At 46.4% G+C, this 17,781-nt stretch overlaps 1 protein-coding gene and 1 pseudogene across 2 annotated transcripts in view; one reads left to right on the top strand and one right to left on the bottom strand.

Annotated features, from left to right (window-relative positions):
• LOC309554231 (C-reactive protein-like) overlaps nt 1-17,781 on the bottom strand; it is a 342,461-nt pseudogene that overhangs the window by 106,682 nt on the left and 217,998 nt on the right. The window lies entirely within an intron of this gene.
• The window catches only part of LOC309552475 (uncharacterized protein), a gene marked incomplete at both ends in the record, with an annotated part of 72,731 nt that overhangs the window by 1,543 nt on the left and 53,407 nt on the right, over nt 1-17,781 (top strand). The window contains 1 exon segment of the mRNA XM_082253444.1: nt 3-31. Within this exon segment, the coding sequence (XP_082109570.1) occupies nt 3-31 (29 nt within the window).

The raw sequence follows: 17,781 nt of genomic DNA, 5'->3' as shown, positions 1-17,781 counted from the left end.
GGAGGGGGGAGATGTGAGAACTCCACCCAGAGTTTGGTGACATCACAGGGATGGGCAGTGGGATTGATGAAATGTTTAGCCAATAAATAAGGCAGTAGGTGGGGCTTCAGTCTTTGTCTTGCAGGTGTTCCTACTTTAAAGAAATGTGACATTTCTTACTAATCACTGTGAATTGGGTAGAATAGCTGCCCAATTACTGGAGTAACAGGAACATCTTCCTATTGCTCAGTGAGGATGTGTGTGGTCTGTCTATCTATCTATCTATCTATCTATCTATCTATCTATCTATCTATCTATCTATCTATCTATCTATCTATCTATCTATCTATCTATCTATCTATCTATCTATCTATCTATCTATCTATCTATCTATCTATCTATCTATCTATCTATCTATCTATCTATCTATCTATCTATCTATCTATCTATCTATCTATCTATCTATCTATCAGTTTAAAATGTAGAGGGTCTCTTTCATTTGTATTAACACATTTACAACCAGTTTATTCTATTGATGATTTTATTGGGTGAAGAAATAAAAATGAATAATAAATCTACAAATAGAGCTTACAATCTAAGAGGGACGGTCAAGAGATACAGGAGGTATAACTGTGGGAGATGAGCTGATGGAGAAAATAAAAGTACAGTTGTTAGGTGGGAACAGGATAGGTTTCTCTGAAGAGATGTGTTTTTAGGGAAATAGATAGAAAGAGATGGAAATAGTTAAACATATCAATAAATATTTAGAAAGAGACGGAAATTGATGTAAAAATCTCAGAGGAAACATATGAACAAACAGGGGTGTAACTACAGGGGTTGCAATTGCAACCGGGCCCCATGCTCCAGGAGGCCTGTACGGCTCCCCTGTACACCTGGATAGGAGAGGCGGCGGGGGCAGCATGTAGAGAAATCACTGTACTCCTTTTTCCTCCTGTAGCTGCAGGAGGAAAATGGAGGAGATTGGTTCCTCTATATGCTGCCCCCACCGCTCCTCCTATCCAGTTCAACGGTGTTCTGCTGTCTCTGGGCCCCTGTGTGCTCCCCTGCCCCCCCCCCCCCCCCCACACTGTTCTCCCTCCCCTCTGCTGCCGGCTGCTGCAGGGGATGTGTCACAATAGAGAACAAGGAAGGGGTCGGTAAATATGTAATTTACCAGCTCCTTCCTTTTCTGAATGGACAGAGTCATAGTCAGTAACATTGTAAAAAAATTAAATAAAATGATAAAAAAATAATACAATTAAAATACCAAAAAATAAAAACTACTGACACCAGTGGGTGAACTTCCAGGATCGCAAAGGTCACACTTGTGATCAGACCCTGGCATTCCACCACCATGGGGGGGGGCCCAAGATGACAGGAAGGGGGCCCACTGCAGAACTTATTAAAGGGCCCCACAACGAGAGTAAAGGGCCCCAGAATCAGTGGGAAGAGCCCCAGGCTTGAAGGGCAGGGCCCCAGCCAGGGGTCTGGGGGGCACCTTCATGGTTTCTTGCACCGGGGCCCTGAAGGTTCTAGTTACGCCTCTGTGAAGAAATGATCCCAAGATTTACTAATGAAAGAAAAAAATGGGATTTATCACTAATATAATGACATCACTATAATGATGTATGATTACTAGAACTGGAATGTGTCCTCAATATAATGTATTGTCACAAAAAAGTGCAGTGCTCTCCTTCAATAAAGTGCATTCAAATTATAATGCATAGATAAATATCAGAAAGCAGTGTAAAAATCATCTGTATGTATAATAAATGAATGAATAACATGAGTCCATCTTTTCTTTTAAATATACAGTGGGTACGGAAAGTATTCAGACCCCCTTAAATTTTTCACTCTTTGTTATATTGCAGCCATTTGCTAAAATCATTTAGGTTCATTCTTCTTCCTCATGAATGTACACATAGCACCCCATACTGACAGAAAAACACAGAATTGTTGACATTGTTGCAGATTTATTAAAAAAGAAAAACTGAAATATCACATGGTCCTAAGTATTCAGACCCTTTGCTGTGACACTCATATATTTAACTCAGGTGCTTTCCATTTCTTCTGATTATCCTTGAGATGGTTCTACACCTTCATTTGAGTCCAGCTGTGTTTGATTATACTGATTGGACTTGATTAGGAAAGCCACACACCTGTCTATATAAGACCTTCCAGATCACAATGCATGTCAGAGCAAATGAGAATCATGAGGTCAAAGGAACTGCCTGAAGAGCTCAGAGACAGAATTGTGGCAAGGCACAGATCTGGCCAAGGTTACAAAAAGATTTCTGCTGCACTTAAGGTTCCTAAGAGCACAGTGGCCTCCATAATCCTCAAATGGAAGACGTTTGGGACGACCAGAACCCTTCCTAGAGCTGGCCATCCGGCCAAACTGAGCTATCGGGGGAGAAGAGCCTTGGTGAGAGAGGTAAAGAAGAACCCAAAGATCACTGTGGCTGAGCTCCAGAGATGCAGTCAGGAGATGGGAGAAAGTTGTAGAAAGTCAACCATCACTGCAGCCCTCCACCAGTCGGGGCTTTATGGCAGAGTGGCCCGACGGAAGCCTCTCCTCAGTGTAAGACACATGAAAGCCCGCATGGAGTTTGCTAAAAAAACACCTGAAGGACTCCAAGATGGTGAGAAATAAGATTCTCTGGTCTGATGAGACCAAAATAGAACTTTTTGGCCTTAATTCTAAGCGGTATGTGTGGAGAAAACCAGGCACTGCTCATCACCTGTCCAATACAGTCCCAACAGTGAAGCATGGTGGTGGCAACATCATGCTGTGGGGGTGTTTTTCAGCTGCAGGGACAGGACGACTGGTTGCAATCGAGGGAAAGATGAATGCGGCCAAGTACAGGGATATCCTGGACAAAAACCTTCTCCAGAGTGCTCTGGACCTCAGACTGGGCCGAAGGTTTACCTTCCAACAAGACAATGACCCTAAGCACACAGCTAAAATAACGAAGGAGTGGCTTCACAACAACTCCGTGACTGTTCTTGAATGGCCCAGCCAGAGCCCTGACTTAAACCCAATTGAGCATCTCTGGAGAGACCTAAAAATGGCTGTCCACCAACGTTTACCATCCAACCTGACAGAACTGGAGAGGATCTGCAAGGAGGAATGGCAGAGGATCCCCAAATCCAGGTGTGAAAGACTTGTTGCATCTTTCCCAAAAAGACTCCTGGCTGTATTAGATCAAAAGGGGGCTTCTACTAAATACTGAGCAAAGGGTCTGAATACTTAGGACCATGTGATATTTCAGTTTTTCTTTTTTTAATAAATCTGCAACAATGTCAACAATTCTGTGTTTTTCTGTCAGTATGGGGTGCTATGTGTACATTCATGAGGAAGAAGAATGAACTTAAATGATTTTAGCAAATAACTGCAATATAACAAAGAGTGAAAAATTTAAGGGGGTCTGAATACTTTCCGTACCCACTGTATATACAATCCATCAATAAATGATTCAATGTCTGTGAAAAAAAAAGGGGGTGCAGTCCCATACACCAGAAACTCTTCAGTAATTGCCTCTGATCACCACAGTGCCCCCCCCCCCCCCACCGATGGGTGTCTTCTCACCTGCTTGAATGGACCTCACTAATTAACCACTTCTGGACTGAGCCTATTTCTGATAGGGATGCACCGAAATTTCGGCCGCCGATATTTTCGGCCGAAAATGCTACTATTTCATTTCGGCCGATAGGGGGTTAAAAAAGCCGAAAATGTATGGCCGCTGATCTGTGAAAGTAGTGAGTCATTGACTTCCCTGTCCGCCGCGATCCGATGCCGGTGCCTTCATTGTAATTTACAGCTTGCTTGCTAGACCAGTGGACATCCCGGGGGAGAGGGACCCAGAATGCACAGTGACATTGTAGGAGGATCTCATTCTCCCCCGCGCCGATTGCTGCATCGCTCCACCGCTCCACCCACCTCCTCCCTTCAGTGCCTTCACATGGTGTTTGCTGTGGAGGAAGGTAATGTTATGTGATGTTGTGCTGTGCTGTGCGGTAAAAAAAAAAAAAAAAAACAGTTTCTCCCCTTTTCTACTGCATAAATGTCAGTAGTAGAACGGATTCACAGCCTAGTGCAGTGCTCACCCCCTTCTAATTGCAGTGCACGAGTTAGTCAGTGACAGTCAGTGAGGGACAGTCAGTGAGTAAGTGTCAGTGAGTGACAGTCAGTGAGTAAGTGTCAGTTAGTCTGTCAGTTAGTCAATGAGTGTCAGTGAGTGAGTGTCAGTGAGTGAGTGACAGTCAGTGAGTGTCAGTCAGTGAGAGTCAGTGAGTGTCAGTGTCAGTCAGTCAGTGTCAGTCAGTGAGTGTCAGTCAGTGTCAGTCAGTGAGTGAGTGTCAGTTAGTCAGTGAGTATCAGTGAGTGAGTGTCAGTCAGTCAGTGAGTGTCAGTCAGTGAGTGTCAGTCAGTGAGTGTCAGTCAGTGAGTGTCAGTCAGTCAGTGTAAGTCAGTGAGTGAGTGTCAGTCAGTCAGTGAGTGAGTGTCAGTCAGTCAGTGAGTGAGTGTCAGTCAGTCAGTGAGTGAGTGTCAGTGAGTGAGTGAGTGTCAGTCAGTCAGTCAGTGAGTGAGTGTCAGTCAGTCAGTGAGTGTCAGTCAGTCAGTGAGTGAGTGTCAGTCAGTGAGTGTCAGTCAGTCAGTGAGTGAGTGTCAGTCAGTGAGTGTCAGTCAGTCAGTGAGTGTCAGTGAGTCAGTCAGTGAGTGTCAGTGAGTCAGTCAGTGAGTGTCAGTGAGTCAGTCAGTCAGTGAGTGAGTGTCAGTCAGTCAATGAGTGTCAGTCAGTCAGTGAGTGAGTGTCAGTGAGTGAGTGAGTGAGTGTCAGTGAGTGAGTGTCAGTGAGTCAGTCAGTCAGTGAGTGTCAGTCAGTGAGTGAGTGTCAGTCAGTCAGTCAGTCAGTGTCAGATAACTTATTTAAAATCATTTGGGGAAAAAAGTCATTTTCGGTTTCGGTTTTCGGCCAAGGGCATCCTGAATTTTCGGTTTCGGTTTCGGCCCAGAATTTTCATTTCGGTGCATCCCTAATTTCTGACACTTGTTCTTTAGAAGATAAAATCAGTATTTTTAGCTAAAAAATTATTTAGAACCCCCAAACATTATATATGCAGTATATATATATATATATATATATATATTTTAGCAAAGTCTCTGGATAATAAAATGGCGGTGGTTGCAATATTTTTTGTCATGTGGTATTTGCGCAGCGGTCTTTCAAACGCCATTTTTTTTTTAAAAAATAAATTTTACTGCATTTAAAAAAACTAAACGGTAAAGTTAGCCCATTTTTTTGGTATATTGTGAAAGATGATGTCACGCCAAGTAAAAAGATACCCAACATGTTGTGGCTTAAAATTGGGCACACTTGTGGAATGGCGACAAACTACGGTCAATAAAAATCTCCATAGGCAACGCTTTAAACACCAGTTTAGAATAGCTCTTTTTTTAGAATTATTGCTCTCACTCTGGTGATCGTGGAGATACCTCACATGTGTGGTTTGAACAGCGATTTCATTTGCGGGTGCAACTTTCGTATGTGTTTATTTTGTGCGCAAGCTCATGTCACCGGGGGGGGGGGGGCGCTTTAAAATGTTTTTTTTTTCCTATTTATTTTATTTAGGTTTTTAATTTTAGCACAGTTTAAAAAAAAATAGGCCGCTTCTGGGTTACATCATCGGAGACCCGAACAAAGCCAAATCTAGCTTTGATTGGGACTCCAACCAGCTGGCGGAGGTGCCAGCTGGTTGCTCGGGTCTCCCGGTGGGACGGAAGACCGGGGCAGAGCCGCGGAAGGCGGCGGGAGGGGGGCATCCCTTCCCGCTCGCTGGGGTAACGGCCGAGCGGCCCCAAAGCCACATCGGCTATTACCACCTGAAAGCCAACACCCGGCTCTAGCTGCAGGCATCACCACAGTTCTCCGAGCCAATGTAGAGCTACGGTGGTTTGCGGGAAGTGGTTAAAGAGGGTCTATATGGTCTTTGCAGTGTTATAGGTGGCACCACCCCACCTGGCCATACACTCCAAATCCATGGCTCTCCGCAGTCAATCATATAGGAGGGAAGAGGGTAGAAGCATGGTGCAAATCACTAATAAAAAGCATTTATTTCCATATAAAAATACATTCACATTTTGGAAGTAAAAACCGAGCATTTTTACAATACAATCCTCAGCATTCATAACTCCAAGTCCCAGCGTGATTACGCCATCGCCCATCTCAAGCGTAGTGCCCAATGGGCTTTCTCAAAGGTTCAGGCCCAATATAATGTGTCCCCATAGAATGGATCACTAATAGAATTCTATTGGATCACTTTTTATAAACAATCGTAATATAATAAATACCCATAGAATGGATCCTAATATAATGTGTTCCCAATGGAAAGCATCGACAGTAAAATTTTATTGGATCACCTTTATAATGGATTCTAATATTATGTGTCCCCCATAAAATGGATCACCTAAAAATTATTTTGGATCACCTTTATAATGAATTCTAATATTATGTGTCCCCATAGAATGGATCACTAAAGGAATTCTATGGGACCATTTTTATAATGGATTCTAATATAATGTGTCACAATAGAATAGATCACCAATAGATCACCAATATAATTCTATTGGATCACTTTTATCATGGATTCTAATATAATGTGTCCCCATAGTATGAATCACCGATATAATTCTATGGGATCACTTTTATATAGGATCCTAATTAGTGATGGACGAAGATCGGCCGGGGCGGTTCGCGAACGTCAGCTGCAAATTTTCTCAAATGTCCGCGAACCGCAAGTTCCCGGCGGGCCCCATTGACTTTAATGCGAGGCAAACTTTAAAAACCTTTAGGTCATATTTGCAGCCACAAAAGACTTACTAGCTGTGCACAAATATTCCCAGCACATGGACAATGTCATAACAGAAGTATTGCAATTGGAAAAGTTTTAACAGCAAAAAATTTTTTTTTTTTTTTTCATAAATCAGCCAGAAATTACAGCAGCCAGTAAATACATGTCAAATACATATAGGATCCATTCACACATCTGTAAAATGGGTCTGCATCCATTCTACAATTTGGCGGAACCTTTACAGACCCTTTGATTTTCAATCCCAGTCTGAAAAATTAGGCATTCACAGGATAAAGAAGTAAATGTGTCAGCCATTCCAGGCCCCAAAAATTAGCCCACATGTGTTTACCTGACTGCTAAGAACGTAGTATTCTGTGGCTGAGGGAACATTAGGCATTCACAGGATACAGAAGTAAGTGTCGGCCAGTATTGGCCCCAAAAATTAGCCCACATGGGTTTACCTGACAGCTAAGAACGTAGTATTCTGTGGCTGAAGGTACATTAGGCATTTACAGGATACAGAAGTAAGTGTCGGCCACTATAGGCCCCAAAAATTTGCCCACATGTGTTTACCTGACAGCTAAGAATGTAGTATTCTGTGGCTGAAGGTACATTAGGCATTCACAGGATACAGAAGTAAGTGTCGGCCAGTATTGGCCCCAAAAATTAGCCCACATGGGTTTACCGGACAGCTAAGAACGTAGTATTCTGTGGCTGAAGGTACATTAGGCATTTACAGGATACAGAAGTAAGTGTCGGCCACTATAGGCCCCAAAATTTGCCCACATGGGTTTACCTGACAGCAAAGAATGTTGTATTCTGTGGCTGGAGGTACATTAGACATTCAGAGGATACAGAAGTAAGTGTCGGCCACTATAGGCACCAAAATTAGCCCACATGGGTTTACCTGACAGCTAAGAACGTAGTATTTAGGCATTGACAGAAAAAATGAAAGGCCCCAAAAATCAGGCATTCAATGGACAGGAAATGCCTTTAATGCCGCTGTATTTAGCGAAGACAAGGACCAGGAATTGTTGTGGGTGGATGGCGGTCTGGTGGATATTTGTAGCCTGTCATGAGGAATTTCAATGAAACACGGTCTACTGGTCACATGTGTTGAATTCCTCAGAGATCCATGCCTCATTCATTTTTATAAATGTGAGGTAGTCTACACCTTCATGAGCTAGGCAAATGCGCTTATCGGTCACTATCCCCCCCCGCCCTGCTGTGCTGAACGTCCTTTCGGACAGGACACTGGATGGGTGGCAAGCCAACAGTTCCATTGCAAATTGAGCAAGCTTTGGCCAGAGGTCAAGCCTGCCCACCCAGTAGTCCAGGGGTTCATCACTCCTCAGAGCATCCACATCGGCCGTTAACCCTATGTAGTCGGACACCTGTCGTTCTAGGCGTTCCCTGATGCTGCATCCGGAGTACAGCTGTCGGTGGGTCAGCTGAAAGAAGGATCTCATATCTGAAGTGACTAAGACATCTTCAAACCGCCCTCTTCTTGCAGGCGCTGTTGGATTGCTACCTGCAACTGTCTCTCTGTGACTGGAAATTCCTCTGCCAGCGCACGCAAAAGCAGAATGCAGCATTTCTCGCAGCAAGGCCTGGAAGTGCTGCATTCGTACTGCCCTGTGATGGTGGTAACATTTCCGCCATTTATTGTTTGTACTGGGGGTCTATGCCACCCAGTACTGGTCCTTGCCCTTTATGCTTTTTATATGGAGGTCCCCCTTAAAACACTGGAGCATGAAGCCCCCATTCGCACTAAACTGGAAGCAGTGTAGTGGCCTGGCTCCAGCTCATCATCCAGGATAATGTCATCCTCGTTCTCCTCCTCCCATCCACGGATAACACCAGGTATCCCAGACTGGTTTAAAGCATGCTCTTCTTGCTCCTTCTCATCTGCCCCGGCACCATCCTCCTCTGACTCCTCTTCAGACTCCTGTTGTTGACTTGTCTCAGATGGAGTAGCACCCCCTGGGAATTCATCCAACATTGCGACTTCCTCATCTTCCTGCTCCTGCTCAATGACACAACGCAATGCACGCTCCAGAAAGAAGGCGTAAGGTATGATTTCACTGAGGCGCCCTGGCCGTGACTGACCAGTTTGGTGATCTCATTGACTGGCCGCAGAAGTCTGCATGCGTCGCGCATGAGCAGCCACTGGCCAGGTGAAAAAACCCAAGCTCCCCAGAACCTGTCCTGCCGCAGAGTTCGTACAGGTAGTCGTTAACTGCACGTTTCTGCTGGAGCAGCCTATCAAGCATATGCAACGTTGAGTTCCATCGCGTCAGGCAGTCACAAATAAGATGCCTGATGGGTAGGTTGTGTCACCGCTGAATGTCAGCAAGGCGAGCCATGGCTGTGTAAGATCTTCTGAAATGGCCTGAGATTTTCCTGGCCTGCCGCAAGACGTCCTGGACCCCAGGGTATTTGGCAATGAATCGCTGCACCACCAAGTTCAGGACGTGTGCCATGCATGGCACGTGTGTTATTTTGCCCTGTTTTAGCGCGCTCAGCAGATTGGCACTGTTGTTGCACACCACTTTACCAACTGTCAAATTCAGCGGTGTCAGCCACTGATCTGCCTGTGAAAGCAAAGCTGAAAGGAGTGCAGGACCAGAGTGGCTCTTGGCTTCCAGACACAACAGACGCAGCACAGCATGGCAACATCTCACCTAGCATGTGGAATAGGTTCTGGGGATCTTGGGCGGCGCAGCGGAAGAGACGGTAGCAGCAGAAAAGGAGGAGTCAGCCGAGGAGGAGAGGGAGGATGGAGGAGGAGAAGAAGAGGCAGGCCTGCATGCAATCCGTGGCGGTACAACCAAATCTACATGGGTTCCGCGGGTTACATGCTTGACGGCCGTCAGAAGGTTCACCCAGTGGGCATTAAAAGTGATATAACTTCCCTGCCCGTGTTTGCTAGACCATGTGTCTGTGGTCAGATGTATCTTGGCACCAACACTGTGTGCCAGAGATACATTCCCTTGCCGCTGAACATAGCCATACAGCTCTGGAATGCCCTTCTGCGAGAAATATTTCCTGCCTGGGACCTTCCATTGTGGTGTTCCAATGGCCACAAATTTATGAAAGGCCTCCGAGTCCACCAGTTGATATGGCAGTAGTTGGCGGGCTATCAGTTCCAACAAGCCAGCAGTCAAACGTTGGGCAAGAGGGTTATCCGGTGTCATCATTTTTTTCCACTCCAACATTTGGGCCATGGAAGCCTGCCTTTTTCCAGAACCACCTGAGGATGGCATCATGGAAGGTGGAGTGGAGGACAATTGTGAGGAGAGAGAAGAAGGAGAAGAGGCTGGACGGTGAGAGCCTGGAGTGTGGCTTTGTGGGTTCTGACGGTGTTGCTCCCACTGTGCTCGGTGATGGGAGGTAAGGTGCCTTCTTAAGGCGGTCCTCCCTAGGTGAGTGTTGGGCTTTACGCGACTTATGCATTGACTGCAAAGGCTACAGATGGCAACACTGTTGTCAGCAGCGGACACATTAAAAAAAGCCCACGCTGCAGGGCCATGTGCCGGCATCCTGGGAGCGCCACATGTTACTGTACATGGTTGATGGCTCGCTCCTGATACATTTGCAGTCTCCTTTGTTCCTTTTGTGCAATGCAAGTTCTGCCTGCCTATCACGTACCTGGCGGGTGGAGCCTGAATATGCTGAGGAAGGCCTCTCTTACACCTCTGACTCGGGGCCCCTGGTAGTGTAAACAGGAGGCGCAGGAGTACAAAGTCGCACGAGTGCCTGATGGCGTGCTGGTGCTGGTTAATAGCAGAGTAGGATGTCAGGTGGCCACAGAACTCCAGTGGAGAGAAGGCAGCGGGTGTGACTGGGAGCTTCCAGGAACTGAAAGTAAGCAGAGTTAAACAAGCCAGATCATACACAGGAAGAGCAGATCAGATTAAATCGTTGGAGCAGAAGGATGGTCAAGGTCAAGCCGAGGTCGATGCAGGCAGAAGGCAGGGGTGGTCAAAAGCAAGCCGGGTTGGTATTTCACAGGAGACAGGTAGCAGATGCAGGAACAAACAGGGGAAGCTGAAGACGAGACAGCACTGAACCTGTGTTCTGATCCAGCTTAAATAATGCTGTTCCTTGATGAGAAGGGTGGAGCCAGGATTAGCCTGTGGGTTTAACTAATCCTCTGCCAGAGCTTTCCTGACATGGCCCCCCCCCAATGGGCAGCCTCCGGATGCCCAACTGGGCCATTCTTGCTGGATGGGCCCGGTTGAAAGCCTGTATGAGTCTTTTGGCATGGATGTTTTCTTCAGGTTCCCAGGAATTGTCCTCAGGACCATACCCCTTCCACTTAATCAGGTACTGTACCTGATTCCTCCTTTTCCTGCAACCCATAATTGCCTCGACCTCAAATTCCTCTTCACCGTCCACAATTACTGGCTCGGGGGGACCTGTATTTCGCTCAGGAAAAGGATCAGGGGTGGCGGGTTTTAGCAGGGTGACATGAAAAACCGGGTGGATTTTAAAGGAAGCTGGTAGTTCCAATTCATAGGCTACGTTGTTAATTCTCCTTTTTACTGGGAATGGTCCTACAAATTTAGGTCCCAATTTCCTTGAAGGACAGGCTAATTTCAGGTTAACTGTGGATAACCATACCTGATCGCCAGGTTCCAGGATTAACTCCCCACGTCTTTTCTTGTCAAAGTTTCTTTTACTGTATTCCTGTGCCTTGGTAATTGCTTCCTGTAACAATTTATTGTTAGCCTCGAGGAAGGTTACTGTTTCCATCACAGCTGGAACGGGACATTCAGGGATAGAATTGGGTAGAAAAGATGGATGAAAACCATAGTTAGCAAAAAAAGGAGCTTGCTGGGTAGCTGAGTGTTTAGTATTGTTATATGCAAACTCGGCTAATGGCAGCAGTTTTACCCAGTCATCTTGAGAGAAGGAGGAAAAGCACCGTAAGTATTGTTCCAGAGTCTGGTTCGTCCTTTCCGTCTGTCCATTTGTTTGAGGATGGTAGGCTGAGGAAAAGGATAACTCAATCTTCAGGGCCTCCGATAGAGCTTTCCAGAATCTTGAGGTGAATTGTACCTCTCGATCAGATACAATATTATTCGGGACTCCATGAAGCCTCACAATTTCTTTAATGAACACTTGTGCTGTTTCCAACGCAGAAGGGGTGTCTTTCATGGGCAAAAAGTGTGCCATTTTAGAGAGCCGGTCGACGACTACAAAAATGGCTGTACACCCCTCAGAAGGGGGAAGTTCCACTATAAAGTCCATTGACACCATTTTCCAAGGTCTGTCTGGGATGGGCAGTGGTTTGAGCAAACCCCATGCTTTCGTCCTGCTGCTTTTGTTCCGGATATATGTGGTGCATGCCCCCACATATTTCCTACAGTCTTCCTGTAAATGGGGCCACCAAAATGTACGGAGTACTAATTCGGCTGTTTTGCTGGCCCCAAAATGTCCTGCCAACGCATGGTCGTGGCACAGGTTCAGAACAGAAATGCGTACACCTTCTGGTACAAAGATCTTGTCCTGGTGCCATAATAGACCATCCCTGGTTTGTAAAGGTGTCTCAGGGAGCAAGGGAATTCCTACAGAAGCCTGCTTGATTCGAGAAATTAAGTCTTCCTGCAACAGGAGGAAGTTTCCGGGAGATAGAATGGTGTCCAGGAGATCAGCTTCTTCAGATTCTGCGAACATTCGGGATAGGGCATCTGGTTTAGTATTTTTAGACCCAGGTCTGTAGGTTATGTGAAAGCAGAATCTCGCAAAGAACAATGCCCACCTAGCTTGACGTGGCCTCAGGCGTTTTGCTGTCCTTAAGTATTCCAGGTTCTTATGATCTGTAAAAATAAGAATAGGATGAGCTGCCCCTTCCAGAAGATATCTCCACTCCTCCAATGCTGCCTTAATCGCTAGGAGTTCACGATCCCCTACATCGTAATTCCTCTCGGCTGGAGAGAGTTTACGGGAAAAAAATGCAACTGGATGCAGAAGGCCCTTGCTTCCTTGGCGCTGGGAGAGTACTGCCCCTACTGCCGTTTCTGAGGCATCAACCTCCAGGACATATGGTAGAACCGGGTCAGGATGCTTAAGAATGGATGCTGACGTGAATAATTGTTTGAGGTTTTCAAAGGCAGACTGGGCCTCAGCAGTCCAGGAGAACCTGTTGCCCTGTTTGGTTAATTGGGTAATAGGGGAAATGATGGTTGAAAATCCTCTAATGAATCTTCGATAGAAGTTTGCAAAACCAATGAAACGTTGGATTCCTTTTTTATCAGTGGGAGCAGGCCAGTCTAGAATCGCAGCAACCTTCTGAGGGTCCATCTCTATGCCTCCGGTAGAAATTATCAGTCCCAGGAACTGGATGCTCAACCGCTCAAACTCACACTTCTCTGGTTTGGCGTATAGACCATGTTGTCGAAGACGAGTTAGCACCTTCCTTACATGTTCCCTGTGAATCTCCAAAGAAGAAGAGAATATCAAAATGTCGTCCAGATAGACAATAACAAAAAGGTCTAAAAAGTCTCGAAAAATATCATTGATAAAATGCTGAAATGTAGCAGGTGCGTTACACAAACCGAAGGGCATCACCAGGTATTCAAAGTGCCCAAATCGGGTACGAAATGCCGTCTTCCATTCATCCCCGGCCCGTATGCGGACCAAGTTATACGCTCCTCGAAGATCCAGTTTTGTAAAGATCGTTGCTGATCTGAGTCTTTGAAAAAGTTCGGGTACCAAGGGTAAGGGGTACCGGTTCTTTATTGTTACTTTGTTAAGTTCACGGTAGTCGACACAAGGTCGAAGGGAATGATCCTTCTTCTCAACAAAGAAAATGCCCGCTCCGGCCGGAGAGGTGGAAGGGCGGATGAACCCCTTTTTCAAGCTTTCATCAATATAGTCCTTTAGGGCCAAGAGTTCTGGTTCAGATAAGGGAAAAATCCTACCGAAAGGTACCTCAGCCCCGGGGAGTAACTCGATTGGACAGTCATAAGACCGGTGAGGGGGAAGAGTTTCTGCCCCCTTTTTGCTAAAGACATCCAGAAAGTCCAGGTAGGCAGTAGGAACAGATTTATAAACTTCAGAGTCTGAGTCCATACATAACAAAGGTGAACCAGGGGAATCTGATAAGCAGTGCTGGCAACAATAGGAAGAGTTGAACTGGATCTCTTGTGTAATCCAATTGATGTGTGGGTTATGAGCCTGCAGCCACGGCATCCCCAAGATGATAGGAAACAAGGGTGAGGCGATGACATCAAGACATAAGAGTTCTTTATGGCAGGAAGCAATGATGACAGGTACTGGTATGGTTTCCTGTGAGACTAGTCCGGATTTAATAGCGGATCCATCCACAAGGTGAACAGAAAGCTTCCGAGTCTTGGGTTGCAGAGGGATCTGATGCTTGGCAGCAAAGGTTTGGTCAATAAAGCAACTACAGGCTCCTGAGTCAATGATAGCTGGAACCTGAATAACTCTTCCTGGGAACTGTAATAGAACAGAGATATTTAGATGAGAAGAGTTGTTAAGCTGAGTGAAAGGCCTGGGAGAGGAGATAGACAGGCACTTACGGAGTTTGGCAGGACAGTTCCTCACGTAATGACCTGGTTCCCCGCAGTACATACACAGATTATTCAGACGCCTGCGTTGGCGTTCTTCCTGGGTGAGCGAGGGACGGAGTAGGCCGAGCTGCATAGGTTCAGCAAAATCACCAGCAGATCCTGAATTCTCAACGAGAGCGGGACCAGGAGGACTGGGGACCCGAGGAAGCATCCATACAGGGCGATAAACTCCGGTAGACCTCTCAGACCTGCGCTCCCTTAACCTCCGATCGATCTGAATAGTGAGCTTGATGAGATCGTCCAGGGAATGTGGCACTCCAACTCTGGCAAGTTCATCCTTTAGGGATTCTGAGAGTCCCATACGAAACTGGTAACGGAGAGCTGCGTTATTCCAATTTGTATCTGCACTCCAACGTCTGAAATCAGAGACATAGTCCTCGACCATTCTGCGGCCTTGTTGGAGAGAATAAAGCGCAGTTTCTGCAGTGGCGGTGCGTTGAGGGTCTTCATAAATCTGGGCCATGTCCTCAAAGAAGGAGGATAGAGTATTAAGGGAAGCAGCCTTCTGTTCCAATAGGCGGTGGGCCCATGACTGGGGCTCACCCAGTAGCAAGGAAACCACGAATCCAACCTTTGTGGTTTCCAATGAAAAGGTGCGAGGCTGTAGGGCAAAGTACAGTTCACAAGCAGTGCGGAAAGCTCTAAATTTGCTGCGGTCACCAGAGAATCTTTCTGGGATAGGCACTCTGGGTTCTGGAGGTAACATCACAACTGATGGAGGTGCAGGGTTTCCGGTGGAGGATGAGGAAGCAGCACTGGGAGCGGAGGTAGCAGAGGAGAGGGATAGGACCCGTTCCTCCAGTTGAACATAACCTTCCTGTAAGCTCTTCACGGCCTGTGTAAGGCCAGCCAGGTGTTGGCAAAGTTCATCCATGGGAGAGGTTCCTCGCTCAGGCTCAGACATGGCTGTCTCGTACTATCACGTACCTGGCGGGTGGAGCCTGAATATGCTGAGGAAGGCCTCTCTTACACCTCTGACTCGGGGCCCCTGGTAGTGTAAACAGGAGGCGCAGGAGTACAAAGTCGCACGAGTGCCTGATGGCGTGCTGGTGCTGGTTAATAGCAGAGTAGGATGTCAGGTGGCCACAGAACTCCAGTGGAGAGAAGGCAGCGGGTGTGACTGGGAGCTTCCAGGAACTGAAAGTAAGCAGAGTTAAACAAGCCAGGTCATACACAGGAAGAGCAGATCAGATTAAATCGTTGGAGCAGAAGGATGGTCAAGGTCAAGCCGAGGTCGATGCAGGCAGAAGGCAGGGGTGGTCAAAAGCAAGCCGGGTTGGTATTTCACAGGAGACAGGTAGCAGATGCAGGAACAAACAGGGGAAGCTGAAGACGAGACAGCACTGAACCTGTGTTCTGATCCAGCTTAAATAATGCTGTTCCTTGATGAGAAGGGTGGAGCCAGGATTAGCCTGTGGGTTTAACTAATCCTCTGCCAGAGCTTTCCTGACACTGCCTCTCCTCCCTATCTGCTGGTCCGTCTCTCCCTCTGAACTCCCCTCCTCTTCCCCTCTTGTGGCCACCCACGTGACATCCATAGACATGTAATCATCCACGTCATCTTCCCCACCATTAACATTCGAGATCTCGGAGTAGGCAGCAACAGCGGGGACCAACCTCTTTGGGCTGATCTGGGTACTGTCATCAGACTGCTGAGTGGAGGCTGTTGCTACCTCCTCTTCCTGATCTGATGCCAACAATGGCTGCGCATCGCAAATGTCTTGTGATGGATCGGAAAATTCTAGTGACTCAAGCGGAGGGTATATGGTGGTGGTGGTGTTGTTGGTGGTGGTGTCTTTGGGGGTGCACACAGAGAGTGAAGAGGGTGCAGATAGAGAGGATGAGGAGGGTGCAGAAGAGGAAGGCTGAGTGAGCCACTCAACCAAGTCTAGTGTGCCCTTTGACGTAATCGAACGCACCCTCTGAAACTTCACACTTTAGCTCCGGCCTACTGCTCCTGCCCTACCCCTAATACCCCTGCGTAAGGGCCTGCCTCTTCCTCTGCCTGTCATTTTTTAAATTACCCTGTGACAAAAGTCTCTAGAGAATCGCAGTATATCTGGAACAAGGTATAAAACACCCCGCTTCAATCTGTGGTATTGGGGGGCCACAGGTTTATCACAACAGTTCTACAAATAATTGGCCAGTAACTGTTGTCACTGTGTGTAGCACAGTTAATGCAGCAAAAGAGGCCACATTTTTGCAGGACTAGAATACACTAATAGAAAAGTATACTGTTAAATAACACCCCACTTCAATATGTGGTATTGGGGGACCACTGATTTATCACACTAGTTGTACAAAAAATTGGCCAGTAAGTTTGGCACTGTGTGTAGCAGAGTTAATGCAGCAAAAGAGGCAAAAGAGGCAATATTGTTGCACTACACAAATACACTTATAAAAGTATACTCAGATAACACCCCACTTCAATATGTGGTATTGGGGGGCCACTGGTCTATCACACAAGTTATAATAAATTAAAAGTGCTATTGTCACTGTTTGTAGTATTGCTGCAGAAATGCTCAACACACCAGTGACAATGCTGCTGCACAGTGCACAATACGAATCCACTATAATATGCTTTCTATATTAGAAAGTATATTATAAGTGGATTACACTCCTATTTAGTGCACTGCACACCGATAACAAATACCAGTCCTTAAAATGACTTTTGTGGACCTTAACAGAGCGATTTGTGTCACTGATGATCTGTCCCTGGTGCACAAAGCAAATCTCGCCAGCTCACGTCTATTTATGAGGTAGGGGGCATGTCCATGTGCTGAAATGTCTCAATTGGCTGTCCCGTTCCACCTGACGGCTGTGTCATGGGTCAAAGTTCTCCCCAATGTAAACTAATATGGCTGCCACCAACAACGCCATGTGTTGGCAAAATCGACGGGCTAGCGAGCGAAGTTCGCCGCGCACCGACCGCCAGACGAACCCCAAGGCCATCCCTAATCCTAATATAATATGTCCCCATAGAATGGGTCACCAATAGATTTCAATTGGATCACTTTTCTCATGGATCCTAACATAAATGTGTCCCCATTGAATGGATCACCAAGATAATTATATTGGATGGCCTTTATAATGGGTCCTAATTTACAGGGTCCCCAATAGAATTCTATTATATCCCTTTTATAATGGATCCTAATATAATGAGTGCTAATGGATACGTGTGGGGATGTTGGGGTGTCAGTGAGGGTTGGGATGACATGTCTGTGTTAACGGACCAGTGTGGGGATGTTGGGGTTTCCGTGACAGTAATGTGTCTATGTTGATGAATCAGTGTGAGGAAGTTTGGGGTGTCTGTGAGCGTGGGGGCGATGTGTCTGTGCTGGTGGATCAG

Source organism: Pelophylax lessonae (assembly GCF_965119305.1).
Source record: "Pelophylax lessonae genome assembly, chromosome: 4".
Classification (NCBI taxonomy): Eukaryota; Metazoa; Chordata; class Amphibia; order Anura; family Ranidae; genus Pelophylax; species Pelophylax lessonae.
Note: the sequence above shows the minus strand (reverse complement) of the source record. Positions and strands in the feature narration are given on the sequence as shown.